The sequence below is a fragment of the Neoarius graeffei genome, chromosome 5 (genome assembly GCF_027579695.1).
Source record: "Neoarius graeffei isolate fNeoGra1 chromosome 5, fNeoGra1.pri, whole genome shotgun sequence".
NCBI classification, from domain to species: domain Eukaryota; kingdom Metazoa; phylum Chordata; class Actinopteri; order Siluriformes; family Ariidae; genus Neoarius; species Neoarius graeffei.
In genome coordinates, this window is record NC_083573.1 from 93,149,556 (window position 1) to 93,168,469 (window position 18,914).

The window sequence follows — 18,914 nt, forward strand, 5'->3', positions numbered from 1 at the left end:
GCTGGCGTCCGAGTCGGAGTGGAGCTCTGTGCCCATTACTGATCCAGCCACAGGCCCATCCATCTGGCCCATCAAGAGTCACTCTCATCTCATCAGACCACAGCAGCTTAGAAAAATCAGTCTTAAGATATTTCTTGGCCCAGTCTTGACGTTTTATCTTGTGTGCCTTACTCAGTGGTGGTCGTTTTTCAGCCTTCCTTACCTTGGCCATGTCCCTCAGTATTGCACACCTTGTACTCTTTGACACTCCAGGAATGTTGCAACTCTGGAATATGGCAGAACTGGATGCTAATGGCTGCTTGTTAGCTTCACGCTTGATTTTCCGCAGATCATGTGCAGTTATTTTGTGCCTTTTTTCCCCCCGCACGCTTCTTTCGACCCTGTTGACTATTTGCAATGAAACGCTTGATTGTTCGGTGATCACGTTTCAACATCTTCGCAATTTCAAGAGTGCTGCATCCGTCTGCAAGACATCTCACAATTTTATACTTTTCAAAGTCCGTCAGATCTCTCTTCTGACCCATTTTGCCAGAGGAAAAGAGGTTGCCTAATAATTATGCACACCTGATATAGGGTGTTGATGTCATTAGACCACACCCCCTCTCATTACACAGATGCACAGCGCCTGATATACTTAATTGGTAGTAGGCTTTCAAGCCTAAACAGCTTGGAGTGCGACAACATGCATTAAAAGGATGTTGTGGTCAAAATACTCACTTGCCTAATAATTCTGCACTCAGTGTATTTACCCTTTGAAAATGTGACTCGGACATATCCATGCAAGTAGTCCACATTTAGAAATGCAACAAAACGGACTAGGTGCCAATGCCAACACATTTTCTACAAATAACACGAGTAAACTGTAAATTATTTTGATCATATTTATTGAAGGCTTACACATAAAAGCATTGTTAGGCCAATTAAAAAAGTCAAGGCCAAACACTCCGAAACAAGTCATAGAAATAAGTGCCAGAACAAAGCAATCCAAAAAATACGCAAAGTGACTTAATATTCAGTAGAAAAACGTAAGGTTCTTGAAAAAAGCCAGATATGACCTCACATTGCATTGGCTCAACAACAGATGGCACGTTTCCTTTGCCAGTCATACAACTCCAACCCACATTTTCACAAACCCATGCCTATGGCATTAGCCTACTGTACAGCATACATCAGTAAAATCCAACCCATTTTATTCCCTCCCAACCATATCACACAGGAATATGACGAATGGGAAGACAAACCTACTTCAGCTACATTTTCCTTGTCGAAGCTCGACACCTTTTAACTTTCACTAGCTTGTCGACATTGGGGGACAGGTTCTGGGCCGTGGCTATTTTCATAACGTCATTGAGATGTTCGTGTGTCAGGCGATTACGCGGTTTCGATTTATTAATATTCATCCCAGAAAAGGCCTGCTCACATATATATGTTGTCCCAAACATACACAATATTTTGCCTGCAAATGCCGTCATAACTGGGTACTCTGGCGGCAAGTATTTGTAGAATGATTCGATTGCAACAGATGTGTACTTATCCTTCAACGGCGCGCAACGCTGCAGGCTAACATCCTGGTCAGCGCACGCGCGGCAGCAGCAAAAGACAAACTGAAATAATTCCACGAAAATTGAATAAAAATAAAACGTCAGATTTGAATTTTTTAAAGGAAAAACCATTAGATGAAAGTTTATTTTATTACATTTTTTTTAATTAAAAAATGGCGGCGGCACGGTGGTGTAGTGGTTAGCGCTGTCGCCTCACAGCAAGAAGGTCCTGGGTTCGAGCCCCGTGGCCGGCGAGGGCCTTTCTGTGTGGAGTTTGCATGTTCTCCCCGTGTCCGCGTGGGTTTCCTCTGGGTGCTCCGGTTTCCCCCACAGTCCAAAGACATGCAGGTTAGGCTAACTGGTGACTCTAAATTGAGCGTAGGTGTGAATGTGAGTGTGAATGGTTGTCTGTGTCTATGCGTCAGCCCTGTGATGACCTGGCGACTTGTCCAGGGTGTACCCCGCCTTTCGCCCGTAGTCAGCTGGGATAGGCTCCAGCTTGCCTGCGACCCTGTAGAAGGATAAAGCGGCTAGAGATAATGAGATGAGATTAATTAAAATTGGCTCTCCCATATCAACCACGGGCCGGATGTAATGTCCAATCGGGCCACTTCCGGCCCACGGGCCGTAACCATGGCATCCCTGGATTAGAAAGTGCCTTCAAGAGCCAGTATATCAAGCTAAGTCCTAGGATTTGTTTAGGCTGTGATTGGTTTATTTACATCACACCAGTAAAAATCCCAAGCACTTGCAAGTCAGATCTGAACTCGGGGTTTCAAGTAATCCATGTGTTTATATCTTCACAGGGATCGGAAAGGTGAAGCGGAAAACAGGAATGAGGGATACGGCATCAAACGCAGAGGCGGACTTTTACCCAGACAACGGTGAGCGGCTGTACGACCTGAACATGCCGGCGCTGGTGAAGTTTAACTACACTGCCGAGCGGGAGGACGAGCTGTCTCTGGTCAAGGGCACCAGAGTCATCGTCATGGAAAAGTGCAGCGACGGCTGGTGGAGAGGCAGCTACAACGGGCGCTCTGGCTGGTTCCCTTCCAACTACGTGACGGAAGACTCGGACGGCTCAGCCAGCAACGACATGATGGGCTTGTCGGAGAAGCTGGCCGCCGTGGTACACAGCGCAAACGGCAATCGGGTGCTCCATACGGTTCAGGCTCTGTATCCGTTCAACTCGACTAACGATGAGGAGCTCAACTTCGAGAAAGGGGAAGTGATGGATGTCCTGGAGAAGCCGGAAAACGACCCGGAGTGGTGGAAGTGCCGCAAAGCTGACGGGCAGGTCGGTCTTGTGCCCAAGAACTACGTCACCATGTTGCAGGAGACGCAGAACTCTGGGAGCACGGCGGGACCCCCGACACCTGACTTTGACTACATCGAGCCTTCTGGGAGCGGGCGCTTCGCGGGGAAGGAGTGGTACTACGGTAAAGTGACCCGGCACCAGGCAGAGGTAGCGCTCAATCAGAGGGGCACAGAGGGAGACTTCCTCATCAGAGACAGCGAGTCCTCGGTGAGTGAGAACCAGATGTAACCAATAAATGAATACAAATAGGAGGTCCGCCATTTTGCATTTTTTTTTTAAGAACAAGCATCAGAGTTGAGAAACAGTATTAAAACACAATCTTCACCTGCAACCTGCAGTAAATATAATTTATTATTATCCATACGGGACACTTTTTTGATGGAATAAAAACGTGTTCTATTCCGTCCTAGCGGGTTTCATTCATTTGGTTCGATAGCATGCAATATTGTTAGCATATCGCTTATCCTACATGTATTACGTCACTCTGCCCAATGGAGAATGAGCGTTGAATATACCGTAGTTTACGATATTACATGGTTGTCGAGACCACATGGCGTCACAACTTCCGCGTTACTAAGTAACTGACTGGCGATTTACAAACAAACATGGCCGCCAGGTTTGCTTCGTTAAATATGGAAGATTTTGAGAGAATTTTGAAAAAGACGTACTGAACACCCGAAAGGAATTTGTACCCATGTATTATAATAATAATGGCTGGTGTTGAGTGGTGTATCGGATATATTCCACTTAGCTCGTTCAATATCATGCTAGCTGAATGGAACAGATCTGGTATACCACTTCAACGCCAGCTAATTTTTGTCCGCAATAAACAAGACTTCCCTGATTTGGGTAAGACATTCGTTTTGATAGATAGATAGATAATTCTTTCCATAGCTTAGTCAGTCACAGTAGATCTAAAGCTTTCTTGAGACCAGTGATGAACTTGTATGATGTAGCTGAGGTTGAGGAACTGTACAAGTTCAGAAGTTCAAAGCTTGTTTTGATAATTTGCTATAATATGTAAGTTAATAGAACATTTTTTCCAGCTGGTTTGGTTCGTTTTTTTTTTTTTTTCTTCTCCCCCCTCCCTCCAAGTTTAGACCACGGTCGCGTCTAGTTTATAACTGGATATGAATACGACTATTGTAACACTATTACAGATAGTGGCATTACGTTAAGGTGATGATACACAGGGCAACTTTTTGGGCAATGTTGCCGGCGATAGGCAACCAGGTGAGACACGGGGGCAACAGACAATTGGCAACAACCAATCCGATAAGAGCAAATCTATTGCCAGGGAGACAGACACCACAAAGACGGACAATGAAACATTTACAGCAGTCGCCTTTATTTCGCTTCTGGAACAAAACGGAATAGATACTCTGGTCAAAAGATAATTCGCCATTATTTTAACATTTGACGCGGTACGCGGTGGTCCGGACTACCGTTGTGGTCCGGACCACGCCGTTTTCAGGTGTGGTCCGGACCACCAAGTTCAGAAGACAAATAAATTTTAAATTTTCAGCTACTTCTTCCCCTAATTTAGAATAAATTCTTTCCTTTGCCCTTTCTTCTGTTGCTTTGTAGTCTCTAGCACATTTTTTCTTATTCCTTAGAAGCTGTTCATAACCACCCTGAGACATAATGACGAAAGTTGGTAAAATTATTTTTCACTTCCCTCGTGGCAGCTCCCGCTTTTTTACATGCGTTAGAACTGCTATCTTTTATTGCGCGTGTGTTTTACGCATGCATTTCTCTTCCGGTTTGAGAAAAAATAACAAATGATGTACGACTTTGTAAAAAAACTCGTATTAAATGACAAACACAGTATGATTTTGGTAAGTTTTTATTTATATCGTAATATAATACAGCATACGGTGAACCGGACCACAATCCAGGAAAAATAATTAATTAATGCCCTCGTTTTGTATGGAAAATACGGTGATCCGGACCACCGCGTACTGCGTCATTTATAAGTCAAAATAACCAAATTATTAATGTGTTAATAATGAACACTTTTTTTCTTTTTTTTTTTTTAAAGTGTCTTTAAAAAAAAAAAAAGCATACAGTGGTATGCAAAAGTTTGTGCACCCCTGGTCAAAATTGCTGTTACTGTGAACAGTTAAGCAAGTTAAAGATGAAATGATCTCCAAAAGGCATAAAGTTAAAGATGACTCATTCCCTTTATATTTTAAGCAAAAACAATTTATTATTTTCATCTTTTATGTTTTCAAAATGACAAAAAAAAAAGGAAAAGGGCCCAAAGCAAAAGTTTGGGCACCCTGCATGGTGAGTACCTAGTAACGCCCTCTTTTGCAAGTATCACAGCTTGTAAATACTTTTTGTAGCCGGCTAATAAACTTTCAGTTCTTACCTGGGGGATTTTCACACATTCGTCCTTGCAAAAGGCTTCCAGTTCGACAAGTTTCTTGGGCTGTCTTGCATGCACTGCTCTTTTGGGATCTATCCACAGATTTTCAATGATGTTTAGGTCAGGGGACTGTGAGGGCCAGGGCAAAACCTTCAGCTTGGGCCTCTTGAGGTATTCCGTTGTAGATTTTGAGGTGTGTTTTGGATCATCGTCTTATTATAGGACCCATCCTCTTTTTAACTTCAACTTTTTTACAGATGGTGTGATGTTTGCTTCCAGAATTTGCTGGTATTTATTCAAATCCATGCTTCCCTCAACCAATAAAATGTGCCCTGTGCCACTGGCTGCAACACAACCCCAAAGCATGATCCATCCACACCCATGCTTCAGAGTCGGAGAGGTGTTCTTTTCCTGGAATTTGGCACCCTTTTTTCTCCAAACATACCTTTGCACACTGTGGCCAAAAAGTTCTATTTTGATTTCATCAGTCCACAGGACTTGTTTCCAAAATGCATCAGGCTTATTTAGATGTTCATTTGCAAACTTCAGACACTGAATTTTGTGGCTAGGAAACAGGAACGGTTTTCTTCTGATGACTCTTCCATGAAGGTCATATTTGTTCAGGTGTCGCTGCATAGTAGAACAGTGCACCACCACTCCAGGGTCTGCTAAATCTTTCTGAAGGTCTTTTGCAGTCAAACAGGGGTTTTTATTTGCCTTTCTAGCAATCCAACGAGCAGTTCTTTCAGAAAGTTTTCTTCATCTTCCAGACCTCACCTTGATCTCCACTGTTTCTGTTAACTGCCATTTCTTAATAACATTACGATCTGAGGAAACAGCTACCTGAAAACACTTTGCTACGTTCTTGTAGCCTTCTCCTGCTTTGTGAGCATCAATTATTTTATTATTCAGAATGCGAGGGAGTTGCTTAGAGGAGCCCATGGCTGTTGATTTTAGGGACAAGTTTGAGGAGTCAGAGAATTTATACAGCTTTGAAATCTGCATCATCTGACCTTTCCTAACGAAGAACTTGAACAAGCCACAGCTCAATAAGCTAATTAAGGTCTGGAACCTTGGTAAAAGTTACCTGAGAACTGAAGTGTATTGGGGTGCCCAAACTTTCGCATGGTGTTCCTTTTCTTTTTTCACTCTCCAGTTGTACAAAACCAAAATAATACACAAATCTTGCATAAAACGCTAAAAAGAAATGTCGTCTTTACCTTTATGCCTTTTGGTGATCAGTTCATCTTCTGCTCACTTAACTATTCACAGTAACAGACATTTTCAGTAAGGGTGCCCAAACTTTTGCATGCCACTGTATGTGACTGAGGCAAGTAGCAATCACTAATAACTGACAAAAACATCATCTCAGCAAAAAACACACAAGGACATGGACCAGGAGGTGCTGCTGGGGAGGAAAAGGGCGTGGCAGAGCTCCTGAAAGGCTTGCTTTTCTTTTTTAGATCCCAAAGTTTGTACCGTTTCATCCTCGGGTTCCACAGTAGTCGTGCTCTGGATGCGAATTAGATCAGACAATAAGTTTGACAATCTATCACAAAAAAATAAAAGTAAATAAAAATCATGAGCTGTCCATCACTTTTAACTCGACGCAAGAGAGCTAACGTTATCCCTACATAGCTAGCGATAACTTTCAGCTAACTATGTTAGCAAAAACCACCGCTAGTGAGCTAAATCCCATTCAATCTCTCTGGAGCGGCGGTTAGCTAACGGCAGTTTACACTGAGCTGAAACAAATGAAATGGATGTCTTAATTGCAACCTGAGCATAAAAATAGATGTCTGTCGGTTTTCTAAGCATTTGATGAGGTAAGGCCATCCTTAAAAAAAAAAAAATCCGTTTCCTGTCCACCGGGTGAGCAAAAAAATTTTTCAGTCGGGAGGGAGGGATTTTTTTTTTTTTTTATGGATTGATAAGAAATCGCAATGCTGTGTTTGCTTTTTCTTTCAGTACTTTTTTTTATTACAAAAGCAGACACATTTAATAAAATATGACGGTTTAATCAACTGAAACTTGTACAAAAACTGTAAGTTAGCATTTTAAATGCTGACTGCAACATTTGCAAAACTTTTACAAAGGTACTTAAACTGTCCGACACACGGACTTTGTGTAGTTCTAAATCGAGCGTTAGGCCGAGTTCGGATGAAATTACACTATTAAAATGATCACTGAATGATTTGTTTTTCTGAATCTTTACTATTTTGTTGTTCGCTAGAATACCATTTTGCGATTTCACACTTAAGCAAATGTTTGAAAACTCCGGATCTCCTTCCTTCATGGTGGCTGGCGTTTTTTTGTGCCGCATGGCGCATGCACAGAGCTGATTCGATTCTATATTCTGCGCGGAATGCAGGGCTTTCTACAAGCGCCGACTACACAGTTAAGTCCAGCCGGCTACTTTAATGACTATTATTTTTGTAGCCCACAGGCTCTAAATATTAATTTTCGATTTTAATAAAATTAAATGTTTATCTAACGGACTGACAATAATGTCAAACTGAACCGCACTCATTTAAGTTGTGATTCGCGCTGTTTGTACCGATAATAACCACAAATTCCCCGCCGACTTCGTTGATCAGGGAGAGTAACTCATCCGCGGCCCCGACATGCGGTGTGCGCGCGCACTCGGCGGAGGCAGTAGTGTGTCGGGGCCGTCGAAGGCTTATTTTGTCTCCGGTAAACCAGCCTTCTCTCGTTCAATTACGTGCTGGCATCAAAAGACACCGTTGGTTGTAAATGAACCCAAACTGAGTGGTTGGAGTGTATTTTCATACACAAATGGAGAAATGTTGGCTGAGTGTGTAATTGTGTCGCCCCACTGCAGACCGTTGTCGTTGTTAATTCATAGCATGCTCAGTTGCGTGAATGTGTCATGCACCGAAAATAAGAGATTTACAAGCCAGGAACGCCTCATGATGCAATACGCAAGAAAAGAGAGAAGATTTACGGCCATTTTACTTTGTATTTGAGTAAAGTGAAGAAATAAATGGTCTGTGGAAAATACATTTAATCCTGGGAACTGCATGCACAGGAGTTTATTTTGTGTTTACTCCCCCCCGGCTGGCTACTTATTTGTCGTGGCTGGCTAGTATGAGCCTTAGTGGAAAGCCCTGGGAATGCGGAAATGTCAAGTTCGACTTTAGATTTACGAACCTGAAAAAAATGTCGAAAAACCGGCGTTAAAAAAAAAAATTCAACCGCACAAACGGCACTCACCCGGCCGGTGGACCGGAAACAACGTTTTTGAATAATGGCCCAAGTTTATCACTTTAGGTTTACAAACAACTATAATTCATCTGTTTTTCTTCGCTCCACTGCTGGAGATGGCCGCCGCCATCTTTGTTGAAAATTTCACAAGCTCTCAAGTGGTCATGCGATTCGCTGCCAGCACTCTGATTGGACGATCTTAAAAAGTTGCCCAAAAAAGTTTGATTTCTGTACATTTTTTTTTTAAATTTGCATACCAAAATCTGTTATCTCTAAACCCGTGCTATCTTTCTGTTCCTGTTTGTAGCCCAACGATTTCTCCATATCGCTGAAGGCCCAGACCAAAAACAAGCATTTCAAAGTGCAGTTGAAGGACAACCTGTACTGCATCGGACAACGCAAGTTCAGCTCCATGGAGGAACTGGTGGAACACTACAAAAAGGCGCCGATCTTCACCAGCGAGCAGGGCGACAAACTGTACCTGATCAAGGCCCTGGCTGCCTCCTGATCCGGATCACGACCCGCATTGGAAATCTCGAGCCACGTGGCAGGACTGAGAGACTTGGAAAATAGAGCATTCCAACATCGGAAAGGAAAGGGAAAGGGGTGGGGGACGGACGGACGGACGGTTGGTTTTGGACTCCCGTGTTCGTGCTCAGAGACCGCTTCATGGTTGGACGTGTATCAAAATACCATTCTGTTTAGGGCCTAGGTGATGTATTTTGCTGTTAACATGTATTAGAATTACAACTTAGGTTTTCTCTTCTTAATATATATCCTTTTTTTTTTTTTTTTTTTTTTTTTACAGCTTCGTTCAGTAATTGTGTCGTCGGATTACTCCTCCATCCGTTTGTTGAATTTCAGAAAACTGATGAACTGCACAGTTTTCCACATCGCCTGCTTTTCAAATCGCTTGAATAAAGCAACTTAGAGAGTTGATTGATTGATTAATTAATTAATTAAACATGCTATATTTACTATATTTATAGGGATCCAACATTTCTTCAGAATAAACATGGGCGAGCGACCAAAGCCCGTCATCTAGCACGGTTTTAGCCACGTTTTGTTTTTCTCAGTGTTTACAGAGAATATCAGAAGAAACAGCCGCTTACAGCTTAACAGGATGTCGCGGCTGCGTTCTTCCTGTCTTCACATCACGTCAGGCTGAAGAGAGAGAGGGGACAGGAAACTGTGCTATATTTAAAAGCTCGATCCTTTTTTTTTTGAGTGATGGATGTTTCCTGAGCATGCTCGAGCAGTAAGAATGGTGAAGCTGAAGCAAACTGGAGTCCTGAGTTTGATTTCTTACACAGGTTGGGTGTCGGCGGTCGTTTTCGTGCGTGGCGTATACGTTTCACTGCAAAGTGGCTAGATGTTTGCTTGCACCTTGCATTAACAAAGATGATAAAGATAGGAGTTGACACTTGGTACTTCACGTTATCTGCGTTTTGGATCTACAGCACAGTATGCGGAGTAGCTGTCTCGCCAGCGTTGTAGTCGAGTCCGAGAACAAGACCCCAACTGCACCGTGTGACGGTGGCTGTTGCTGCCTTTATACGGTATGAAAGCGTCTCTGCTACTGGGTTGGGCCAACGTTCCTGCTCGACTGCTGTTCCGTTTTAGTTGATAGGCTACAGATAACAAGCTTGTTCACCAAGCCCCGCCCATTATCAACAGGGCAGATGACACGAGAGAGGGTTAACGCCAGCTAGTTCGTCGCTCAGCAAGCCCCGCCCACCATCAACAGAGCAATGAACATAGCGTGTCACTTCCCCGTCGTCTCCTCGATAGTTCTTCTACATATGGAACGCATAGCAGTGCATTTTTTCCCACTGCATGAGAAGTCTAGTCTGGCTAACGCGACTTCAAAGCTCGGCGAGCTATTGGTCTGGCAAAGATATTCAGCCCAACCGTTTCCCAAAGTGCGTGGTTGACCCGCCTCCCTGAAATGTCTCGGTTTGCTACTGGTCGAAGCCAGAAAAGGCTGTGACGAAGCTTAAACCAATCACATCACTCTTTCCTCTGACGTATGTGACGCGACGGGGCTAACTGGTAGATTAAACTCTTACCGAAGCCGGTCGGGAGCAAGGCGAAAACGTCCTTCCTTTCAATAAATACCTCCAGGGCTGCTCTTTGCTCCGTTTTCAATGAGAACTTGCTCCATGTTCGTAATGTTTGTAGTGAATGAAGCGCTTCCGGCATAGATTCTGTAAACAATCTATGGCTTCCGGTCGCAGTTCTACCACGTCAGTGCCTTGAACACGCCTCTACCCAGGGCCGTTGGAGATGCTCAAAGTTGATTGGCTCCCGATTTTTCGGGAGCTTGGAAGAGCTGGAGATAGCTTGCCTGGCCAGACTAAGCTCGCAACAGGCCCTCGTGTTGCGTCACACTTAGGATGGGCGGGCCCAGGCTGCGAGAAGTCTGAATAAGCAAAGCGGACAATCCTAGCGGCGTTCTCTTCAAGCATTTTAGCGCCATTAACGTTAGTTTGTTCCTGAACGTGACATATGACCAGGTGAACGTGCGTTCTCTTGAACAAAAATTAATGTAGATATAAATATTTTATTCCGAATTTTTAGGGCACGTTACAAAAAATAAAGAAAAAATCCGAGTGTCCAATTTACGAGGCCGAATGCGGTTAACGCCTGGACTTGAGCACTACAATGGTAGTGCGTCTCTGATCTACTGCCTATCAACATGGAACGCGTCTTTTCCTCCCCCTCCCCCCACAAGATACCGATGTGTACCGTATATAGCTTTCTGAAACGCTTGCCATCCTTCTGTTACGTTTGTACCAGGGCTTTGAACCGGAATTTTTTTCCTATTGGTTCGTTCCGAACAGAAACGGAATTTTAACGTTTCCGGTTTTGGGTTCCACCATTAAATAGACGTTCCCAAACCGGTTAGAACAAAAAAATTTCGCTCCCGGAACGGTTAATTACGTTCCCTGTCAGCTGTTTAACAAATGGCTATAAAATTATGTCTCTGTCTCATCCAGCTTAAGCCAAATGTAGGCTAATTCTATTACAACCTTCATTAAATAAGACAAGAAATAATTCAAAACAATTATTATTTCAAATGTTGGCGATTTGGATTCTCAGTATGTCTTCCCATCTACACAAACAGAAAAAGTGCCAAAAATGAAAGATAATTCGTTTAGTGTGTTACCAAAGGCTAGTCAGGCCCTATAGAGGGCTACCGCATGACGTCACCGCGCCGCGAGATTTTGTTAGGCGCCATATTGGAAGACCAAGTACACATCTATGCAAGTACATACATACATAAAACAAACTACACCTGAAATGTAGCCAGGGCCGGTTCTGCCCTAATCTGGACCCGGGTGCAACATCGCGCAACCCCCCCCCCCAAAAAAAACACCAGTCTAAATCAGGACAACCATCACATAACTATAACTATAAACATTTTATATCAACTATTTTAACTAAATGGGCTATAATAAATAAGCCTGCAGGCAGCCACGGCGGGCTGCCTCAGAAAACTAACCATTTGTCCTACCTTAAAACTCGTTTTGCATTTTCTGCCTCCTTTTTTGTATTTTCGACCCTCCGTTTATTTTCTTTCCTTTTCTGAAAACCCGATTTGTGTCCAGACATTTTGTTCTGCTACCAACGAACTAACTCGTCAGGTCTCGTCTCTCGAGCCCGCGATGATTCCCGTGGGAAGGGCAACAACTGATACATTTTTACAAACAGCCAATAGGGAGGTTGCAACGTTCAGGCTCTTCTTTGCTCAGACACTCAGTAATGGAGACGTGATAGTAGTCCACCTTCCCGCTCTCTCCATTCAGTCAGCGAATGTCACACAGGAAGTGAACCCCAGCGGGTCATAGAAACTTGTGCAGGAGAAGAATGGCTTTTTTATTTGTAGGCTACAGAAACTTTGAGGAACGAAATAAAAACCGGTATTAACCGGTTACCATTATTTTTAATAAGCGTTTCTGTTCCGGAACATAAAAAATAATAAAGTTTCTGGTTTCGTTTCTGTTCCATGTGAAATAGAAAAAGTTCCCGGTTTTCGTTCCTTGAACCGGTTCAAAGCCCTGGTTTGTACAGACGAATTTGACATCGTATCTCGCTCACGAAGCTCCGATACCGTTCCGTTTTGCAAACATGACGATCGCGTTGTTAATGCAAGGTGTTACGGCCAGGAAATCTTCACTCAGGACTCGGGCCTGAAGGACCTCATGCGGCTTTCAGGGTTCATCATGACTCATTCTGACTGATTTTTTTTTTTCTTTCTCGCACTTGGTGAACCAGCTGTTTTACATGTGCTGTAACTGTGTCACCGTGTGTGTGTGTGTGTGTGTGTGTGTGTGTGTGTGTGTGTGTGTAGGAGTCCCTGGATTATATTCATCACATTTATTGTTTACACAATGCTGCATGTTAAACGGGATGGCGATGGCGGTGTGGAAACGCCAAGCAGCATGCCGTAATCAGATGTTCAGAGTTGTTGGACTGGGATACGGCCTTAAATGGCGGTGCGTCTAGTTCCTGTTTGGTTTGGTAAACTCTTCGAGGATGGTTAAAATGTTGTTGTTGTTGGGATTGATATTTAAAACCACAGTGAATAAGAGGATGTGTTTTTTGTTTTTTTCCTCCCTTTTCCGAACGAGATCAGGGGTCGATGGTGTTGCTCACTCAGGCCTTCTTCCTGGGGAACATCAGCACTCGCTGATTACTTCCCCAGCTGTAGGAAGGAGTGAGTTGGATCAGGGAAGGAGTGAGAAATGGGGGATTTTTCACGGAGCGAATGGAAAAACGTGGAAAACGTGCTCACACAGGCAGGCACGGATCCGAGTCAAGGGTGAGCACGGCACTGAAACTCGATCTGGAAGAGGAGATCTATCCAAAAAGGTTGGAGAGAGAGAAGCAGATGGTGTGCAAGTGGTTGTGTTGTGGTGTGTGTTTTTTTTTTTTTTTTTTTTTTAATATAAACACACGCAAAAGGAAAAAAGTGCCTTCGTTACTGTTGCTCCGAACCAAAAAGGCTTTGCGTTTGAGTGCGCGTCCTTTCCTTTCTCTCAGCTCACCACACCTTCTGTTATTCGAGTATTGCTTTGCATGTGCGGAATCTGGCTCCGATGTGAATTTCTGTGTCCGACTTCTTCTTTCCTGTTGTTCGGTTCGACACTGCGATTAGATACATATCTGAAAATTTGGCTCGTTCGTTCACTCATTTGCATGGTATGACGTAAGTGACCTTTTTTTTTTTTACAGCTCCATCACTCACCATGGTTAGCTCTTTTTTTTTTTTTAAAGTGGCTGCGCTTGTATTCAGGATGTACAGATTAATTTATAAATCGGGAGAGTTAGACGGTTTGTTGTTCATGTTTTTTTTTTTTTTTAATTGTTAAAGAATCGCTTCAGTCTGATCTTTGAAAGGATATTTAATGCTGTAGTGTTGAGATTTTTGTGTGTTTTTTTTTTTAAGAATCTGTCTAATCTACTAACGTGAACGTTATCAGTCTGTTCTAAGAGACATGTGGACAAGAAAAGGAGCCTTGTAGCGTAAAGGCACGCCCAGATCGATGAGGATTGGATTGGATTTAAGGACAAAGTCTGCATTCATTCATTCATTCATTCATCCATGCCTCAGTTTGATTTGCGTGCCAACACACGGAACGAAACGTGAGGATTGTGATAAGCCAAACCCGACGATCCGCATCTACTTCCTTACAGATCACTTCACGCAGCGTTGGTCCGGATCAGATTGTAGCTCTTGTATACGAAATACAAATACAGCTGCATGGACAGGAGGCTCTTCTTCTTTTTTTTTTCTGATTTATTTCCAACACAAAAATGTGATATATATATTTTTTTTCTTCCTTCCTCTAAATTAACATCATCTTGATGAACCATGAGGTTCCTAGCTGATCTCGAACTCGAACAGTCCTTGTTAAACACTTTGACGCTGATGACCGGACAGACTCGAATGAAAATCGAGCTTTGTGATGTGATGTAAAATCTAAACCTGTAGCGTTTAGAGAAACCGATTCTTCCTGACCCTGAACCCACGTCGAGAGCCGGTCTGTTCGAGGAGGCGACTGAGAGACGATGCTGTGAAAAATAATTGTACTTACATGCTCACTATCTACATGGACTCGTCTTCATATCTAATAGAAGTTTATTAGACTGTGCAAAGGAAGTAATAAAGTACGTAAACCAAACACTTTCTCTCTCTTCGCATCATGTCATTGCGTTGCATTTCATTACAGGCATTTTGCAGACGCTGTTATACTGGGGAGCAGCGGGGGGTTCGGCGCCTTGCTCAAGGGCACTTCACCCATTCCTGCTGAATTGAACCGGCAACCTTTTGGTCCCAAAGCTGCTTTTCTAACCATTTAGGTCATGTATTAAAAGGGACAGAGAGACAGGGATCCCAGCAGTAATTGAAAAAAATAGAGGAATGTAAGAAACTATCAGCAGGGGTCAAGGGCGCTGCAAGCCCCCTGAAACTGTTGAGATTTTAACATTTAAAGATGCTATAGAACACATTTTTTACATAGATTTAACATAGAAAAGCAACAGAATTTAACAATAATGTGTATCTATTTGATGCCGTATTTTGTAATCAATGACATAAGTGGAAAAAAAAAAAATTAGTTATAAAAATTAGATGAAAATGTAGCTTTGAAGAATATACTTCTAACCCGGACACTGTTCCGCTATCTCTTTTATGGATGATATCTTTTTTCCACAACATATTCAGGGCTGTGAAATTGTAAATAAGAAATCCGAGGAAAAGGGGGGGTCTGGGGGGCACGGCCCCCCAACATAAGCCGGACACCAAGCCATTTTAGGTGTTATATGGTGCATTCTGAGCATTTCCTGCAAGTCAAAAATTGATCTTGACAAGTAAATATTTGACTAGTCTTGGTCTTCATTTTGCCATATAAAATACCGATCAACAGTTTTCTCTTTTAAAATGAAAGATCCATGTAAAATACCTTGAAATGTCTAATAAGTGCCTGTGTATTTTCTCTCTTAATCAAAATAAAAGTAAAAAAAATGTGTAAATAACAATTTAAAGAAATGTTAATGAAAGAAAACTTTGATGGGCCTTTCAAAATGACTTTGTGAAAAATCACGCTCAGTATTTAAGTGAGAGATACCTGTTGTCTTCCAAATTACACTTAATTCTTGTATTCTGTCCTGGCTTTTTCCAAGAATCTCTCACAATGTCTCTTGTCTACAGAGCAAAAGTTTAAAAAAACGAATGTTTCTATTATTTACATCTTTTACTTCTGGCTCCTTCTATTCCTCTTTGCATCACTCCCAGCTATTTCTTTCAATTCATCTTTCAGTAAGGCTATTAGTAATTAGTTCTATAGTATTTGCATTCCTCTATTAAAGCTATTTACAAAATGTTCATAGTCTGTCAAACAGCATCTAATGAAAGTCTTTAACACCATCTCTTTCAGTTTTGCAAACTTGTTCTTTTTCATCTTTTCCTTCAGTCTGTCTGTGTGTTCTTTTCTAGCCCTCTTTGCATCTCTCTCAAACACCTCCTTAGCTTTCCTTTTTGATGGCATCTTAACTATGTCTGATCTTGCAGCCCAAAATATGTTCAAAACCCACCAAAATGCACTTGAAACCGCCCAATCTGGCAACACTGCTCCTGAGTCGCAGTCAAGACGTGTTCCACGCTCAGCTGGCATAAAACTCCGCGGGTCCGGCTGAGCCGCCGGTCTCGTGCAAAGCGATTAAAACCTATGATTAAAACCGACTAGACCCCCCTAATGATTTTTAATGCAAAATAGACGTTTTGTGAAGATGATATTTTTCGCGACAGAATCCGCGGAAATGTCACAGCCCTGCATATTGAATTAAATTCAACGCATTAGAAACAAAAGCATGAATGGAGTTAAAACACATTTTCTAGCAAATGGGCGCAGCCATATTGTTTTCTTGTTCTATCGCGTACAGTCTCGCGGTATTTACATCAATTTAACTTCCGAGTGTTCCCGAATGTCAACGAGAACAAACGAAGCTGACAAAAACCTCGCCAAACAAGCAAACCAAATCAGAACGTATTCTGCTGGTCATTTTACTTAAACATATTTTTAACGGATATACAAGAGATTTAAAAAAAAAAAAACACCACCACTTTGGCTAGAAAAATAGCGGAATTCCGCTAAATAGCGGACGTCTGGGATCCCTGGAGAGAGAGAGATGAATGATACACTACCGTTCAAAAGTTTGGGGTCACCCAGACAATTTTGTGTTTTCCATGAAAAGTCACACTTTTATTTCCCACCATAAGTTGTAAAATGAATAGAAAATATAGTCAAGACATTTTTCTGGCCATTTTGAGCATTTAATCGACCCCACAAATGTGACGCTCCAGAAACTCAATCTGCTCAAAGGAAGGTCAGTTTTATAGCTTCTCTAAAGAGCTCAACTGTTTTCAGCTGTGCTAACATGATTGTACAAGGGTTTTCTAATCATCCATTAGCCTTCTGAGGCAATGAGCAAACACATTGTACCATTAGAACACTGGAGTGAGAGTTGCTGGAAATGGGCCTCTATTGACCCATCCCACGTGACGTCACGACAAACGCGGCCGCCATTTTGGACATGAACTACCAGTAGTTTACCACAGCCAACAACAAGGAACGACGACGAAGCATCGAAAGGAATATAGCCATCAAAGAAAGTTTTTACTTTCAGCAAGACTTCCATCATGCCATTATATTGTTGTGCACCTGGATGTAGTAACCATCAACACACAAGGCAAGATTTATCATTTTATCGGATCCTGACAGATGCTGACCGACGGAGAAGATGGATAGCGGTCATTAACAGGAAAGATTGGCAGCCTTCGGCATACCAGCGCTTGTGTAGTGACCACTTTGTTGGAGGTAAGACGAATAAAATTAGCCAGAAAAGGCATTACATTGCTGTTAACATTCTGTGGCGGCGAGTGTGTAACCAAATAGGCTAAAATAACCCATTGTAACCTCTTTGTTCTTCTGTAGTAGCTATTAGCTAACGACATTAGCTAACGTTGTGTTCCTTTGCTGTTGGTAGACTGTAGGACAGATCAGAGGTAATGTCTACTTTTAGATTGTGTTAGCTTATCAATGAACACACTCGTCACTCGACGAGTTTCACGTCTTTACGACGGATACTTAAATGTGTGTTAGGGATTATTGTTGCAGTCATTGTAGCAGCTAGATAAGCGAGAACCGAAAGGGTCTGTGCCATAAACCGTTATTTCTGTACGGTAAACGTCGTTCTCTAAAGGCCTCTGCATGCTCTTGCGACAAGGCTTTCGCAGATAGCTTTTCGCAGACAGTTGTAATTTATTGTTGAGCGGGGGAATAGGCGTGCGCGATGTTATTCACCGGCACAACGCAAGGGGGCGCGAAGTCGCTAGGAGTAGTTGGTGGGTGTGGTTAGTGGAGTGTTTATCCTCCGGTTACTTATAATGACTAGAACTTTTTTTTTTTATAATGACTAGAACTGGAGTCGTATAGATGTACGTACTTCCTCAATCAACCGCTCTTCGTGCTGCTCCATCTTCGCTCGTGTTTTTAAAAATGCCGGTCGTGAAAACAAACCAAACTGGGAAAGTAGGGAAGCGGAAGTGCGTGTACAGCGGATGTAGAGTGGACCAATCAGAGCCCTCTTGTCTGCGACGCTGTCTGCGAGGCTTCTGCGGTGGTCACAATTTTTGGGAGGTGCGCGCAGAGCGTCTGCGAAGGTGGGGGGGCTACGCAGACACTGTCTGCGACACCGTCTGCGAGGACTGGGTTGTCAGCATAAATTGGCCTTAAGCCTGCTAACCTCAATTTTTGCAAATACTCGCCCTGTAAATGCCCGACGTCGCTGGATAGTGAAGGTGTTTTCTGCATCTCGCTCCTTTTTCTTTTGTTTTTCATTTGTCGTCTTCCTCACATTCAAACCGATTCGAACCGAAGTCCACTTCATGTCCAAAATGGCGGTCGCGTTTACGAAGGTCACGTGAGTGGGAAAGGTCAATATTGCACCAAAAACCAGACATTTGCAGCTAGAATAGTCATTTACCACATTAGCAATGTATAGAGTGGATTTCTGATTAGTTTAAAGTGATCTTCGTTGAAAAGAACAGTGCTTTTCTTTCAAAAATAAGGACATTTCAAAGTGACCCCAAACTTTTGAACGGTAGTGTAGATGGATAGATGAAATGCTCATTTGGTTGTTTCACTGAAATTCCAGTCTTCATTGCAGAAGTGAAAAATAATGGAAACAGGAAACCAAAACCAACCGTGAACATTTCTCCTGCAGTCCTCGTGCGAAGGATTTCACTGCTGGGCCACACAGAGCAGTTCTATTCCTGTCGAAGACTCCACGTTGCATCCCGCATGAGGTCAGAGGTCACAGATGCAGAAACTTCACCTGAGTTCAGAGAGGCTTTCTTTCAGAGAATGGTATCGATGGAACGTGAGCTGTTCTG

General features: G+C 42.7%; 1 protein-coding gene and 1 long non-coding RNA gene across 8 annotated transcripts in view; both read left to right on the forward strand.

Annotated features, from left to right (window-relative positions):
* The window catches only part of nck1b (NCK adaptor protein 1b), a 215,461-nt gene extending 203,557 nt beyond the window's left edge, over window positions 1-11,904 (forward strand). For all 7 annotated transcript variants that reach the window (XM_060922528.1, XM_060922532.1, XM_060922530.1 and 4 more), the window contains 2 exons: window positions 2,348-3,066; window positions 8,763-11,904. In XM_060922528.1, coding sequence (XP_060778511.1) covers window positions 2,348-3,066; window positions 8,763-8,963 — 920 coding nt within the window. In that variant the 3' untranslated portion in view covers window positions 8,964-11,904. The remainder of the gene's footprint in view (window positions 1-2,347; window positions 3,067-8,762) is intronic.
* An 11-nt stretch (window positions 11,905-11,915) lies between these two features.
* Window positions 11,916-14,643, forward strand: LOC132887128 (uncharacterized). Its single transcript, XR_009654771.1, has 2 exons — window positions 11,916-12,954; window positions 13,095-14,643. It is a non-coding gene; the product is annotated as an uncharacterized LOC132887128 (long non-coding RNA).
* Window positions 14,644-18,914: the final 4,271 nt, after the last annotated feature.